This window comes from Chelmon rostratus, chromosome 4 (assembly GCF_017976325.1).
Source record: "Chelmon rostratus isolate fCheRos1 chromosome 4, fCheRos1.pri, whole genome shotgun sequence".
Classification (NCBI taxonomy): domain Eukaryota; kingdom Metazoa; phylum Chordata; class Actinopteri; order Chaetodontiformes; family Chaetodontidae; genus Chelmon; species Chelmon rostratus.
In genome coordinates, this window is record NC_055661.1 from 16,809,798 (window position 1) to 16,824,948 (window position 15,151).

At 39.6% G+C, this 15,151-nt stretch overlaps 2 protein-coding genes across 6 annotated transcripts; both read left to right on the plus strand.

Annotated features, from left to right (window-relative positions):
* Positions 1-500: 500 nt before the first annotated feature.
* Positions 501-11,375, plus strand: prkacba (protein kinase, cAMP-dependent, catalytic, beta a). Of its 4 annotated transcripts, none has more exons than XM_041936110.1 (11): positions 501-812; positions 3,702-3,710; positions 4,447-4,508; positions 4,733-4,861; positions 5,988-6,086; positions 6,321-6,403; positions 6,596-6,722; positions 6,965-7,060; positions 7,689-7,811; positions 7,987-8,151; positions 8,521-11,375. In XM_041936110.1, exons 1-11 carry the CDS (start codon positions 767-769, stop codon positions 8,644-8,646), a joined length of 1,065 nt encoding a protein of 354 aa, XP_041792044.1. In that variant the 5' UTR covers positions 501-766; the 3' UTR covers positions 8,647-11,375. The 4 variants fall into 4 exon arrangements, with proteins under 4 accessions (XP_041792044.1, XP_041792045.1, XP_041792042.1 ...); XM_041936108.1 differs by lacking the exon at positions 501-812 and adding an exon at positions 2,015-2,657; XM_041936111.1 differs by lacking the exon at positions 3,702-3,710.
* A 143-nt stretch (positions 11,376-11,518) lies between these two features.
* Positions 11,519-15,125, plus strand: samd13 (sterile alpha motif domain containing 13). 2 transcript variants are annotated; one of them, XR_006006811.1, is made up of 6 exons: positions 11,519-12,315; positions 12,689-12,808; positions 13,820-13,862; positions 13,967-14,078; positions 14,167-14,368; positions 14,864-15,125. XR_006006811.1 is itself a non-coding variant. In XM_041936113.1 (5 exons), exons 2-5 carry the CDS (start codon positions 12,781-12,783, stop codon positions 14,308-14,310), a joined length of 327 nt encoding a protein of 108 aa, XP_041792047.1. In that variant the 5' UTR covers positions 11,519-12,315; positions 12,689-12,780; the 3' UTR covers positions 14,311-15,123. The 2 variants fall into 2 exon arrangements, 1 of the variants encoding a protein (XP_041792047.1); XM_041936113.1 differs by having other exon boundaries at positions 14,167-15,123.
* The last annotated feature ends 26 nt before the right edge of the window (positions 15,126-15,151 follow it).

Below are 15,151 nucleotides of genomic sequence, written 5' to 3' on the forward strand. Positions count from 1 at the left end.
TTAGAAGCCATTGCTTGTGTTGATTCATTCATGTTTTTTGAAACCTTGAATCATTGTACATAATGGATGACCAAACAGCATGAAAAACATTGTAAAAATCACCTTTTTTGCATATTACATCTACTGCGTAACATTATAACTACATCTGCATGCACCTTTTACACTGTTAGTCTTAATATCTCAGATCTCAGTCAAATGTGCTACAAATCATCTAATAAGGATACAGTCCCATTGTCTCTGATGAAATCTCTTTGCATCATAATTGAAAGAATGCACAAATTGAGTAGTAAGTTTAATTTGAGTATATCTTAAGGAGTATTTTCTTGTCAGCAAACTTTTGATAAATTTGACTCCTATGTATGTAACAAGCAACTTTCATAAAATAAATCAAATCATAGTGATGTATGCATCTTGACGATTTCCGACCAATTTGAACGCAGCATTTCACCCATCAAGTCCGTTCATGGGTATTCCCATATGACCTGAACGCAGCACAAAACGACAGCAGGCAGAGGTGAAAAGTCTGGATCATGTTTTCATTCCAGCGGAGGCATACGTGAACGACAAAGGACACTGTAAATAAAGATCAACAGGGCGGTTAGCAGAGCACGTCGAGGTTCTGTCTACAAAGAGAGGACATTGATGTTGGTTTTAGCCAACCAGCTAGCACAAGCTGAAATTTGTTAGCTAGCTAACGGAGGACCCTCTTAGCTAACCGCCACCATCATCGCTCCTAGCCAGCTGTGCATCGCCCCGTCTTCCTACGATGGGAAACGCAGCAACTGCCAAGAAAGGCAATGAGCAAGAAAGCGGTGAGCACCTGAAAACCATCCAGCTAGCCTGTTAGCCACCTAACGTTAGCTGCTGTACAGCGTGAGAGCTTGTTTGTCGTGAAGTCAGTGGAGAGCAGCCTTTTAGCAGCTGCTGCCCAGTATTAGCAGGCAGTACAGGAATATGGGCTGCAGAGAAGAACCATCTTTGGTAGGGCAGTTTACAAGGTGTGTTAAGTTAGCTCCATCCGGATGATTTCTGTTAGCTTATTCCACTTGGAAACAGAGTCACAGATGATGCAACTAGCTAATTATTAAAGCGACGTATGTGCAGAGGGTAGGGAGGTCTTCACCATCCTGTTGAAGGTTTTCCACAGCAATGAATGCAAAGAAACATCCTTGACTCAACGAAATAAAAGCTTTCCTTATTGTGTCACACAGTCACGTTTAACTGAAGTTATCAAGGCACCATGTTTATACTCCAAAGGGCTAATATCAGCCGCCTGGAGCTAGATAACATCATCAAACACTGGTTTCTACTAAAGCTGCAGTACAAGGCCTAGTCACTGCTAACAACAGGTACCTGATAATGACTGACAGACAAGCTGCTTGATGTGGTTAAACCAGGCTAATGATTGCAATAAACGAGTATTTGTAGTACCTAGTGTAGCTTTGTTTTCAAAGTAAGGCCTACAAAATGGCTAGCAACAGTTTCTAGCCAGCCTGATTAACACTGATGTGTCAAGCCAGCTGTCAACAAATTTACTGTAAATCAAAATGTCATGCCTCGATCTCTGCTTCCTTACAGTGACATTGTTTTGATGCTATAATATAAAGGAAAGGTTGCTTCCTTCTAGTCAAATTGCACCTGTTGAATAGCCAGTTGGCAACCTCAAGTGCTCCATCAATCGCTTGAAAGCAGTAGCCAGAGGGCACTCTGTTGTGTTTATGGTGTGTTTGTCAGTAATGACCTACGTAATCCACTAAACTGTACCATGTCTAGTAGTCTGTCTGGAAAGCACTGATCTTGACCTGCTTTCTGACTGGCAGTAGTCCATACACTCTTGTAGCCTTGTGACTCAAGCCACCTGTAGTGTCTGTAGGGAAGGGCTGAGGGTTGTGTACAGTAACACTGTGGTGCAAAAAGCAAGCTACATAACCACATTGTGCTAACACATTGTTTTTGTCCTATAGATTTCTGTTTAGGTTTTTGGTATTTGAATATACCAGCGTGGTCCAAACTGTTGTTACTCCAACACAAACCCACATTTCTAGCACACCATATGCAGCATGCGGGTGAGTTCATAAGGGTGACTTTAAAGCACAGAGGAAAGCTCGTTGAAGAACTGCATTGTAAAACTTTACCACCAGAGAGCACAGTAACCTGTGAGACTTACAGGCGTATGTCCTTATCTTTATCAGTACTCTGAATGCACCACAGCTGTGCAGTGTTTTTGACATAATGTTATGAGACTGGCTCATGTGTGTGTTTTGCTGGCTTTGTATACCTTTGTCAAAATAACATCACCATTTGCATGGGAGACCAATAGGTGTTTTCAAATGACACCACATAGACAAAGCAGACAGGCCGCTGAAACTGATGCAGAGTGCATGAACAGGAAGCTTAACTTTGTGTGGTTAGCCAAGCATTGCAGCGCACTTGGCTGCAGACAGGAAGTTTGTATCGCTGTTCTTGGTCTTCAGTCTGAAAACGGTTACTTTGCCTGTGAGCCTGTGCACTCACACTTAGTCTCAAAATGGCCCAGGGAAAGGATCAGTCCTTCGCCAGCCGTTTTTTCAAATATTGTAAGAGTAACCAAGACCACAGAGGACAAGAGAGTGAGGCACCTCGCGTCTCAGAGTTCACCATCATGTGGGATAAGTCGAGTAAGTGCAGCGTTTTGCTTTCCAGTTCAAATGCGTCAGACACCTTCTGCAGTTGTGAGCAGGATGAGTCTCACCTTACAACTTGTAGCTCTTTGTTTTTGCAGGACAACTGATTTGGATGAAGCTCATAAAATAAATCAAGCGGCATGTTAGTCGAAGTTGTACAGGTCTTTTAATGGGTTTGATAAGCCTGTAAGTTTGAATATCTACTTTTTTCATACACCGGGTTGTTCAGTTGGCCATCATTAGTTTGTCAGGTCTTAAAGCTTCAAGCATCAGCCTGGTTTCACAACCTGTTATTGCTTAGAAGGCCTCCTCACGTTCCTCGTCAGGTTCACAGTGGCTGTATTTGCACACATTCTTGATCCACCAGTAAGTGCAGCTTAGGCATAACACTTTGTAAGATGGGCCGTTTGTGGTGCTCCAGTCGCGTATTTCATCTTAATATCTCTGTCCTGTCATTTTCACGTACTGTTTTTCAAGTATCAAATGTGTTTTTATGTGTGCTTTTTACAATGTCTTTTCAATCACTGTTGTTTTATGTTCTTTGTGGAGGATGTTTGTGGTTTAACATAATTTTATTCAGTGTAGGATAGTGAAAGCCTCGTCCAGCACTGGTAAGAAAGAAAGAGAAAGATGGGTCCAGATGTTGAAGACTACCTACTGTGCAGCATTAAACTACTATGAACAGAAATATCCAACTATTGTTTAATTGTAAATAACTAACAAAAATATATTCTAATGAATATGCCATACAACAGTATATAAATACTCTTGACTATTGTTTTCAGAAATAAGTCGTCCAGCCAGAATAATCTTCTTGTTTCAATGCAGAATAATTTAATCAGGTTCAGCTTCTGTCAGGTTTTAGAAATTCCTTATGTTGTCTTTTAAGTGTCATTTTGTCCTGTGTTACATTTAATCCACTTGAATCTCAACTGTTCATGTTTTAAGCACTTCATAAATGTTTCTTCCTCTCTTTCTCTTCTCCATCATTTCCATCCATGTGGGTGAATGTTCCTGCAAACCCTTGGTGAACTGTAGAGACTTTTGGTATGCTCATATTTTCCATGGGCCGTCCTAAGTCACAGAGAAAATATTAATTCTGCAGTTTAGGCCTGCTAGGCTTGTGTTATCCTGCACATAAATATTAGCAAGATTGAAGTTAATTAGGGTAGTATGTCACCATGCTGTAAAGCTTCCACATATACACTATAGCAGTCCTTCAATGCCAGTTATTAATTTAAATCCACAACTGCATAACAAATACACCACCAACTAGACATTAGATACTTGCCATGACTCTGTGACTTTGGACATCTCATGTCTGCTGTGACTTTCACAATGCACTGTCTTTCTAATGCCTGCACTGTAGTCTCAGTTATGTTCTGCATTTTGTCCTTTTTCTCTGCCCATTATTACTGCTTCCCCCGTCACTCCCACTTATTCCTGAAAGGGATGCAGAATAGCTTTCCTTTGAATTGGCCAGTTCTGTAAAGTTTACAAGAGCTCTTTGCATCACTTTATAAGTAGAATTTCCTGCTTAGACGTGTGGTTTTGAGTTTCTTTAGGAGGTATTTTTTGCTGTTTTGTCCAGTATAGTCCTGCATCCCCAGTATTTGACCTTTGCCTGACTCTAATGCATTTCCCTCAACATGTGAACTGATTCTGTTTATTTTCCTGAACACGTTACACTGCCCCGGTTTTTTACTTCCCTCAACATTTTACCCGACCTCGTGTGAGTGCCAAAATGCCAATTGTGAATTTAAACTTTTGTCTGTTTTTATAGTGAAAGAGTTCTTAGCTAAAGCCAAAGAAGATTTTTTAAGAAAATGGGAGTGTCCTCCACAGGTAAGCTGTTCTCATTTCTAACTTTAATGTTCCTTTACACTCTGGACGCAACCGTTTTTTTCATGAAGCAAAGGGGTCGACATTTTGTGCGATAGTGCCTAGCCACTTCCTGGCTCAGATCTTGTTGACTTGAATGCTAGCTGACTGTGCTAGCTGATTGTTAAAAAAAAAAAAAAAAATCATCAGTTTGCTGTCTCACTTTCACTTATAATGTGTTTCCTCAGAGCACAACAGGCCTGGATGACTTCGACAGGTTCAAGACTTTGGGCACTGGCTCATTCGGCCGAGTTATGCTTGTCAAACATAAAGAAACAAACCAATTCTATGCCATGAAAATCTTGGACAAACAAAAAGTAAGTGTATGTTTGAAAGAGAACTGTTTACCCGTCTCATAACAGTTATTGCTGTAAATGTGGGCAGCGTGTGAAAAGCAAACTCGTGCATGCTCGACAAGTGCTGTAACTACATAAACGCTGTGTGTCACATAAAAGGAAATGGAACGTTTCCTCTCATGCACTGCCACCATGTTATCACTGAAAACCTCAGAGACGCTTCACACGAGAGTTTCGATCTTTAAATACTGATGTGAGAGTCGTAGGAGGAGGGTAGCGCGGCCTTGGTGAGTTGCTCACGTAGCGGTCCACTTCCCTTGAATTTCACAGCGTTTGTATAAGAGGTAAACCTGTCTGACTTTTTGTTTCAGCTGTACTGCTGAAACACTTTTTCTTTTTTACAGTTTATTTTGTGTGCTGAACATTAATTACTTTGTCAAACAGGTCTTAAAGGATCATTTTGTATTTTTACAATTTACATTTGTATCTCACGTGCTACTGTTCACACTGCTGCTTACCATTTCCCAAAGCATGCCGTGCATTCACAGGTTTGTTTATGTGTTTTTACTGCCTTACGGGAGCCGTTGTTTTCCATTTAGATATTTCAGTACAGTGTACAAATGCATATGAAACTCTGATGAGATGCAGTAGGTAATTCACAGTAACTGTCATGGCCAGTTGTTATTATCATTGTGATGCAGTTGAAGCTATGGATTGAGCGAATGTCTGACAGTCTGGTGTGCTGACATGCTCATTTGAATCGCTGTGAACACGAGCCTTTTTAAACCAAGGACCTAGCAAATTGGCACTTGCCTGTCTGTGATGTCTGTGCTTGCTTATTTTTAGTGTCCTGACTTTGATTTTCTGACAATACCGCTCGTGGATGCAATGCTGCTGTACACCTGACTCTTAAGTCTCCTATGTCCGAGCTTCCCACCGACTCATGAATGCACCAGACTTTTCGAATGCACATATTGCTATGCTTTCAAATGTGATCATCTGTTTGCATTAACTCTTCAATTAGGCATACAGAGTGATCAGAAATCATCAAACAATTGTATCTTAGAAATTATTTAGCACTCAAATACCAAGAACACACTTTGCTTAATATACCTTTAATACTCATGTTGTGCCTTGCTTTTTTCAGGTGGTGAAGTTGAAGCAGATAGAACACACACTAAATGAAAAGAGAATACTACAGGCTGTTTCCTTCCCCTTCCTCGTCAGATTGGAGTACGCTTTCAAGGTACACGCTGTCACCCACCTCTTACTGCCAACTACATGATGACCACGTTGCCACCGTGTTCATGTGTTTCAACAAGGAACCCTAACGCTCACCTAGGGTTAGGGTTAGATCCTTTAATCTGATTGGGGTGTTTTCTTTCTCAACCTGACTAACGCGTATCAGTCAGGATGTGATCAGCTGTCATGCTCAGGAATTCCTTGGACGTGCTTAAAGGTGTCTTGCTTTGATCAACAGGACAACTCAAACCTCTACATGGTGATGGAGTACGTGCCCGGTGGAGAGATGTTCTCACACCTCAGACGTATTGGAAGGTTCAGGTATAGTGTGCATAGAGTTTACATTTTATTTGAAGTATTTCATTTTTTATTTGGAGTGCAGAGACTTACCACAGTGCTCACAGTGGTGTGGATGGAAAGGCTTGAGACGGGCATGATTTTAAAGTCGCTCCAGAAGAGGAGACTTGTGTTCATATGCTGCACCAACGTCTGACTGTTCCTTCCTTCTTTCAGTGAACACCATGCAAGATTTTATGCAGCTCAGATAATACTCACCTTTGAGTACCTTCACTCCTTGGACCTCATCTACAGAGACCTGAAGCCTGAAAACCTGCTCATAGATCAACATGGGTACATTCAGGTACACGATCTTTGTAAAGTTTCATAATGGAAAAGTATGGAAAAGCATCAGTTGTCAACAAGAGCTGGAAACAGCCAACAAAGAATGTGCGGACCTGCTGTTTATGAAGACAGGTTACACAAAAAATGTGTTTGACCCCAAGTTAAATATTTAAAAAAGGCTTCTGAAAATGTTTCTGAAGTGTAGTACATGTTAACTTTGCCCTTCCTTGTCTTATCATGCTCTTATTGTTCTGTCCTCAGGTCACAGACTTTGGCTTTGCCAAAAGAGTAAAAGGCAGGACCTGGACATTGTGTGGAACTCCTGAGTACCTGGCTCCAGAGATCATCCTCAGCAAGGTGAACCCTTTCTACCCAACTTATTTTGGCTCTGTGCTCAAGCACACTGGATTTCAAATGAAAAGGATGAGGTATAATACTGAAGTTCAGCTTAAAGGGTGTTCACATTTATATTTGGATTAAAGTGTCAAGAATCGTAGTCCTTTTTTATACACGGCATGCATGTGGCACAGATTGTCCTTGACTGGCCCAGTCAGTCGCCTGTCCTGACTTCAACTGAGTACATGTTTCACCTGAAGATTTAGATTTAGAGACCAGACTTTGAAACAAGCAAGAATTGAAGCTCGCTGCACTAGAGGCCCAGTAGATCATCAGCGGAGAAGATTTCTCTCTGCTGATGTCTTGGTTTGATAACTTGTTTTCATCAGCTGGTCATTGAATAAAAGGATTTGTGACGAAATATTAAATACGAATTTAGTCAGGTTGTCCAATTACTGTTTGTGTCCCAAAACTGGGGGGACTGTTTATAAAAAGCGCACCAGATGCAGTTATACGATGTAAATGTGCAGAGCTAACATGTCAGTCAGTGTGTTCCTGACTGCTCTTATGTCTCAAGGTAGTTTAGCCAAGATACCAACCTATAGCCTGTGGAAAATAATGGATTTTAATCTGTTTCTGACTCTCCCAGGGCTACAACAAAGCTGTGGACTGGTGGGCACTTGGAGTCCTTATCTATGAAATGGCTGCTGGTTACCCTCCCTTTTTTGCTGATCAACCTATTCAGATCTATGAAAAGATTGTGTCTGGCAAGGTACGCAGAGGTCGTCACACGTGAAGCCTAAGAATGTGTTTTAAGTATTTGTATCTGCTTGCATTCTGTTTCTCTAGTACATATTTTCTATTGTCCTGTAGATACTGTAACCAAGCAACACGTGTCTTGATCGTGCTTGATAAGCCATTGTCCCCTTCTTTCTTTGCTCCTGCAGGTACGATTCCCCTCTCACTTTAGCTCCGACCTGAAGGATCTGCTGAGAAACCTGCTTCAGGTAGACCTGACAAAGAGATTTGGCAACCTGAAGAATGGCGTGAATGACATAAAAAATCACAAGTGGTTCTCCACAACAGACTGGATTGCCATTTATGAGAGAAAGGTTGGTATTTATTGTGTCGAAACGTGTTTCTGAATCCAGAAACAGGTTACTGTCTGTCATTAGGTTCTTGCTTTTGAAAAAAATCAGATGATAAACCGCTATTTTGAAAATCTCTGCCTCAAACCTTGTAAAAATACGAACCAGGATGCAGCATCATGTGGTAGCATCATCATCAGCCTGCAACCAGTTGATCAGAGCATCCCAAACTCAGATCATCCTGAGATCTGGAACAACACTCACTCTAATGATTACAATGCAAAAATAAGCACAACTTGTAGTACGTTAACACAACATATAAACATCAGCCTTTGTCTGGCTTAATTAAATAAATGATCAGAAAAAAATCCCTATTTTCTTCTCTACTTTAAGGTTGAAGCCCCGTTCTTGCCAAAATGCAGAGGACCAGGAGACACAAGCAACTTTGACGACTACGAAGAGGAGGACATCCACGTCTCACAAACAGAAAAGTGTGCAAAAGAGTTTGCTGAGTTCTAGTGAGGGGGCAGGAGTCCCGTCAGGGCTCTCGTGTTTTGGGATATTTGCACTCTCCTGAGGGTTAAGATGGAACAGAGGCCGTCACGTGTTCAAAACAAATGCCTCGTTCCTTCATTCCACACAGCTGAATGAGGTCCTTCTTGCCATGATCCTGCGTGCAGTTAGCACTAACCTATACACAGGCACATTATGCAGACACCCCTCGTGCTGCAACACAAAAATACTAGACCACGTTCTCATTTTTTCTTTTTTTCTTTTCTTTTTCATGTTTGCCACCTTTGATAGCCTCCCTCCTCCTTATTTCAATACAAATAATTATTTGAAAAGCAACATGAAAACTAATATTATGCCCATTCTCAAGAGGCACAAAGAGTGATTGATTGTATTAGCTGGTATTGCACATATTGTGATTTAAGCTTTGGGAAAATAGAAGGGATTTTTGTTTTGTTTTTTAACATTGAGTTTTGCCAGTAATCTGTCTGTTACACACCTGATTGTGTTTTAGGGTTCAGTTTATTATTCATTGATTATGAACACTTTAAAATTAACCATTATTCCATCATCATTCTGGAGTCCTTAAGACCAGGGACCATGTATTTGTGCATATAGAAGTATACATATATGAGAATAAGATTTTCAAACCCTTTGTGTTGTTAAAGCATGACCAAAATCCAAACAAAGAAACTGGTGTTTAGCGAAGGAAAAGCAACACTGATGACTCCTTCATGTTCTGAGTTTTAGCACTCAGGCATTTTGATTCTTGAGGAGAGTGATCAATAGTGGCAAGTGTTATTACGAAGCAGGAAGTATTAACTGATCAATTGTAGCATTGTTTTATCCATATCCGGTCACAGGCCATGTCCTTTTACCTCACACTAGTTGCGGTATTAAATGAATGGAATGAGATGATATATTTTTCAGGTACAACTCTGTTTCACGAGGAAGGAAAACTGAAGGGGTTCGAGTATGTCACTCCACACAACAGGTCGTCTGTTTTTGGTACGTCCAAAAATGTATGATTAGCATTTAGCAATGGCATTTTTCAATAGCAGGAAGGTCAGTTTGTTAGCTGTTCTGAGGAGCGTGTTGTTGTGGATGCAAAGCAGCGTTGTTCACATGGACGTATTTTGTCCATTCGGGGTTGTTTTTTTTTTTTTTTGTCGATTTTTTGTTTTCAAATGCTAGTTGGGCTTCAGCAAAGCACTCGGAAGCTATTGTGTAACTGCCATATTTGTTTTACTCATTTTTACTTTTGCATGTTTGCTACATTTGTACAGCAGTGTCACAACAAGCTAATAGCTCCCTGACAGTGTTCCCATCTTTTTGTTGTTGTTGTTGTTGTTGTTGTTGTGTTGTTACATTTAAATCATTTCATAACCTGGGACATTGATGCATTGGATAGGCAATTTTTATCTGAGCGACATATTCCTCTGCATAATCCCATGACAGAAAAATGAAATCATTAACCATGAAATAATAACAGAAAACTGAAATATCATAACCTTAAAGTATTCATTCATCTTGGTCACTACTTGGTTGAAGCATATACTTACCTCAACTATAGCTTGTAGTCTCTCTGCATCATTTTTTAACCAATTTGTACACTGTGATGGAGCAATATTTGCTCATTCTTCCTCGCAAAATTGCTCAGGCTGAGTCAGGTCAGTTAGAGAACGGTGACGGACAAAAATGTTGTGGTCTTGTAACAGATTTTCAAAGGGAATAAGGTTAAGAGTCTGACTTTGAACATTTTTTTTTTTTCATTGTTAATCACTCCCGTTAAGTTATTGTCTACAAATATTTAAGACATATTTTCTCCCTGAAGAGAAATATAAGTTTTATGAGGGAGTTTTCTATGCTGGGCACCATTCATTTCCTGTGATTTCTGACACGTTGCCTGTCCTTGCTGCTGAAGTGTAGTCCCTGCCCCTGCAAACTCCTCACTGGCGTGACAGGTTGACATGTGTATTTAACAGGTGATCATAGAATCTCTATGTCTAAAGTTCAATTGCTACAAGGCCAAGGTGTCCACTTGTTGAACTTCCAGATGTCGGAAAAGCCCTCATTGCTCCTGTGTCTGCGATCCTTTGACTCTCTAGAGGGGAAGCTTGTCTCTGACGTCCACAGGGAGGTCAGAGTTTGAGGTCGCTTCTACAAGTGGGACACTCAGGGTTGCTGGGAAATCAGAGGTTAACATTTCACATCTTGATACAATAATGCATTCGCTGACGTTCTTTCAATTGAACATCTTGTAAGTCTGCTGAAGTTTTCATCATTATTTGACATGGTGCTCAAGTGTTTGTAGATGAGAAAAATGCAATTTAATCAAGTTCAACAATCTTCGACAACCAAATGTGAAAAAGCTTTGGGGACTGAATGCTTTTTTTAAGGTACTGATGTACTGTATATGGATATTGGCTATGCCTGAATTCAACTTTTTTCATATATTGAGCACATGATGTGACATTTTATGTAGCCCTTATTTCATTTCAAATGGCACAACTGTTTCTATTTTTATTTATATTAGAGATGTCTAATAAGATTAAATTTAAAATGTTTTAACCTGCATAGTTCTCAGTATATATAAGGAGACTCAACTGTTTTATTCACAGAAGTGTTATAAACAGTGAATATATTGGATTATTTATTTGTACAACTTTTTTTTATTTGCCCTTATTAAAAGATAAAACATTTATAGAAATAAACATACTTACCACAGTTAATACACATTGATGCCTCTCATGCCTATTTAAAAATTGTAGCCTCTTAATCTAATTTATTTTTTCTTTTTCTTCTTTTATTTGTTTTATTTCTTTCTTACGAAATTAACTTAATAGAAGGGGTTCTAACATGTTTCCCAGTCTGAAGGGGTGAACAGAATGTAATTGCCGAATCTGACATTTTTTTTAATTTGGACAAACTTTTAAAGCTACACCTGGGAATTCAGCATGTTTCAATCCAAACTGCCTGTGTGTAAATCTTCCCAAAAAGTGTGTAGGAAATCCACAACTCTTCATATGTGTCATTTATCCCCCATGTGTGTAATAATGTTTGTCATATTTGATGTAAATGATGGCACTTTTCCCTGAGCCACCTCACACTCCTGACTGAAAGAAATCCGTTTATGAGTTCTTCATAGCTAGTCACACATGCCAGTATGGGATCAATAATCTGAAATGTGTCTGTATTTAGTTTGTGGGATATTTTGCACATCATTTAGAAGGTTGCCACGTTTTTCCCACCCATATTTACTTGTGTTTGCAAGGGGAATATACTTTGCTGTAGCAGATTTTATGTAACAAAGGATATGTCACTATAATAAATTCTTTTTATTAAAAACAATTATTGTGATGAGAGAGATTGCTGTACGTGTAGTAATTGCACAGATGTAGTTCAGCATGTGGCTGGTCGTGCTGAATTACAAACGGTGTTAAAACTGTTTAAAAAACTTCACTTCCCATGATTCTCTGCTGTCATGTGGGCGAAGGAAGCTAAACCGATGAAGAAGGGCTAGTTGGCTTTACTTGATTAAATCTTGATTTTATCAAATAAATATCGCCATTTCTTTGTTTGTAAAATATTTCAGTGATTAGACAGCTTTTTGTTATGTAAAGGGCGTGTATAGCTTGTACGAACTGTTGTTGTGAAGCAGGAATCATCTAAAATAAGGTAACTGTTAAATTTTGTATTAGCAAACCAAGCTAGCTGTCCCTATTAGCTTAATACGAAATACGATCAGGTAGCGATTAAATACTAGCTCTTGTCATAAAACGTGACGTTAGTAGTATATTGTGCTGTACTGAATTGCTGTTTTTTATTTTATTAATGTGTGTGGCAATTAGATCGATTTCATGTGGTATGAAATGTTATTCTGGTATTTTTAATCCAGCTAACGTGAGTTTTAGGTCGTCATTTTCACCCGCTGCATCTCCCTGCTGTCAGTTATTGGCACAGCGCTAGCCTTAGCTTTGCTCTTTAGCTATGTTGTGCTTGACAGTGTTCGTACTGTTTTATCAACTGTACTATGTCACTGTCATTGCAGTGAAGACATCCGGTGAATGCCAGACTGCGAAAGAAAAGCAATGATGGTGTTTGAGCTGCCAACACACTGAGTACTCCGAGAGAAGACATCTGATGAAAACTTACTGCAACGTTACTGACTGTAAGAGACACGTTTGGTCTATTAAGGCTAAATTTGTGCTTCCGCTCAGAGTCGCACGACCTCAATGAAAACGAACTACAGAGTAGTTTCGGCTGGACAGGTTTTTTTGTATACTGCTGAAACCCCTCAGACCCTTTGCTAGTTTCATCATGAACTCATGTTTTATGACCAAGCACTGTGTAAACTCACATAACAACACAAAATCCAGATTAATGCACTGTAAAAGATGCAACAAACAAACATGTCCTGCTGTATAACCACAAACCATCCAAAACTTACATGAGATATGTCAGTGTTTGGAAAAAAAAAAAAAAAAAATCAGGAACAGTCCAGTAGGTTTTCTAGGTGTTATGGTGCACAGCAGCCAACATGTGCAATGTAAGAGACATTAAAATGCATGTTTAAAGATGTTTAAAATAAAGTGAAAGCAATATGCAAATGTTAACAGTTCAAAGAATTAGTGTAGAATTTCAATATTTTACTGCTGGAGCAAGTAACTTGAGCATGTATAGTTTCTTTAACATTCATATAAAACATATAGTAATTGTTTTTCCTGTTTAATATTGATTTGTTTGCAGTTGCTACATATTGTATTACCAGTTTTGTAGAACTTATTGATTTATTTGTTGAAAACTTTTTTCACATAATTATGTAGCCTGTTAAACGTTCAAAAGTAGTGAAAAAAGACCAATGTGACAGCTCCAAATGATGTCTTTTGTCTGACCTATTGTTCAAAACTCAAATATAGTCAAGTTGCAGTGATGTAAAACAGAGAAAACAAGAAAGTCCTCACTTTTGAGAAGCTGGAATCAGATAATGATTGCTATTTCTGCTTGATAATTGACTTAAACGATTAATCGATTAGCTGTTATCTATTCTCAACTAATCGTCTCTGAACTAATCGTGTGTGGAATTTTGTGGTGAACACTGACAACACTGAGTTGAAGTTACTCGATGCTCAAATGGCTGTTTTGATTTGGTGATTATTATTGTGTTTATTCATTTTTACAGCCGGCATGGAAGACAAGGCAAATGGCTCTGTTGACACCAAAAGGTATCATCTTCAATTAGTGGAAGATGTTTAGTCAAAGAATGTGTTCAACAGCTGTTACAGTGTACATGCACATTTAGCTGAATCCATTCACTGTGACCCCACAGCCCAGTGGAGAACGGTCAGCTGCCGGACCCTGCCAACTGGGGGGTCGCTGACGTCGTCAATTACTTCAAAGCAACAGGGTTTGAGGAGCAAGCCACGGCTTTCCAGGATCAGGTTGGCGTGCTCTTCCTGCTCAGAATTCGTGTCGCGTGATGAAAACCAACTTGGATGTCAGTCAGATATTTCTCTCTCCACCTGACAGGAAATCGATGGCAAGTCCCTGCTCCTGATGACTCGCAACGACGTCCTGACAGGGCTGTCAATAAAGCTCGGCCCTGCACTGAAAATCTACGAGTATCACGTGAAGCCGCTGCAAACTCAACACCTGAAGACAAACGCCTCGTAGCACCGCAGGCTGTCAGTACACCCACCTCAGTGACAATCATCGTGTCAGGAGACCCCAGGTTAGCTGCCGCTTCACAAAGACTCCTCTGGCCACAGTGGCACCTTAACAGGATTTGAATGCTGTATGTTTTTATAAGCGTGGACCCCAAAATGGGTTGCACATGGAGTCCACTCCGCTGTTTACCCTTTCAGCCATTCTTATTTCTGCTGCTTGAGATATGTATTTTTATTTGTTGTGTGTTTTATTTAAAAGAAGGAAATTTGGGGAGAACGTGATTTTGTGTGTATGTGTGTGTACATAAGTGTGTGTTTGTGCGTGTGTGCAAAGTGAATCAGCTTTTGTTGGTTTAAAAAAAGACAAGTATTTGTATATAAGATGATATATATAGTTGAAAACTGTGTATGTTCTGTTGTACCTAAATACTTTGATACATGCAGAAAATGATTCTGCTGCATCCTATTTTGCCCTAAAATCATTTTTTATGCCCTAAACTGCGCAGCTGAGTCCATTAGTCATCCTTAGCATGCAACAATGAAGCATTTTGTTTTTCCAGACACTAGGAGCCGACCGAAAGCCACTTTGTTCCTGCACACCTACATCATCTAGCCCCAGGGCTCTTGATATGAAAATATTTGTGGATATATTCTTATTATGTTCCTACCTGTGGTGCTTTCAGCATTGTCGCAAAGACAACTGTATTGAAGTTTGTATGACCAATGTATATGTGCAACATAACACTGGAGTTTGAATATCTGAATCAAAGATTTGCAATAAACGGTGCTCTTTTCTCACCAAAGAACATTATTAGTTAATGCATTTATTCCTAGTAGTTTTCTTTGAT

What these genes read in the sequence shown, in the direction of transcription:
- samd13 (XM_041936113.1), top strand. Translation starts at nt 12,781, where the DNA reads ATGAAAACTTACTGCAACGTTACTGACT. An exon ending in GGCTCTGTTGACACCAAAAG is followed by an intron (nt 13,863 to 13,966) that starts GTATCATCTTCA and finishes GTGACCCCACAG; the next exon opens with CCCAGTGGAGAACGGTCAGC. An exon ending in CCACGGCTTTCCAGGATCAG is followed by an intron (nt 14,079 to 14,166) that starts GTTGGCGTGCTC and finishes TCCACCTGACAG; the next exon opens with GAAATCGATGGCAAGTCCCT.
- prkacba (XM_041936108.1), top strand. Translation starts at nt 2,528, where the DNA reads ATGGCCCAGGGAAAGGATCAGTCCTTCGCCAGCCGTTTTTTCAAATAT. An exon ending in GATTGGAGTACGCTTTCAAG is followed by an intron (nt 6,087 to 6,320) that starts GTACACGCTGTC and finishes TTTGATCAACAG; the next exon opens with GACAACTCAAACCTCTACAT. An exon ending in CAGAGATCATCCTCAGCAAG is followed by an intron (nt 7,061 to 7,688) that starts GTGAACCCTTTC and finishes TGACTCTCCCAG; the next exon opens with GGCTACAACAAAGCTGTGGA.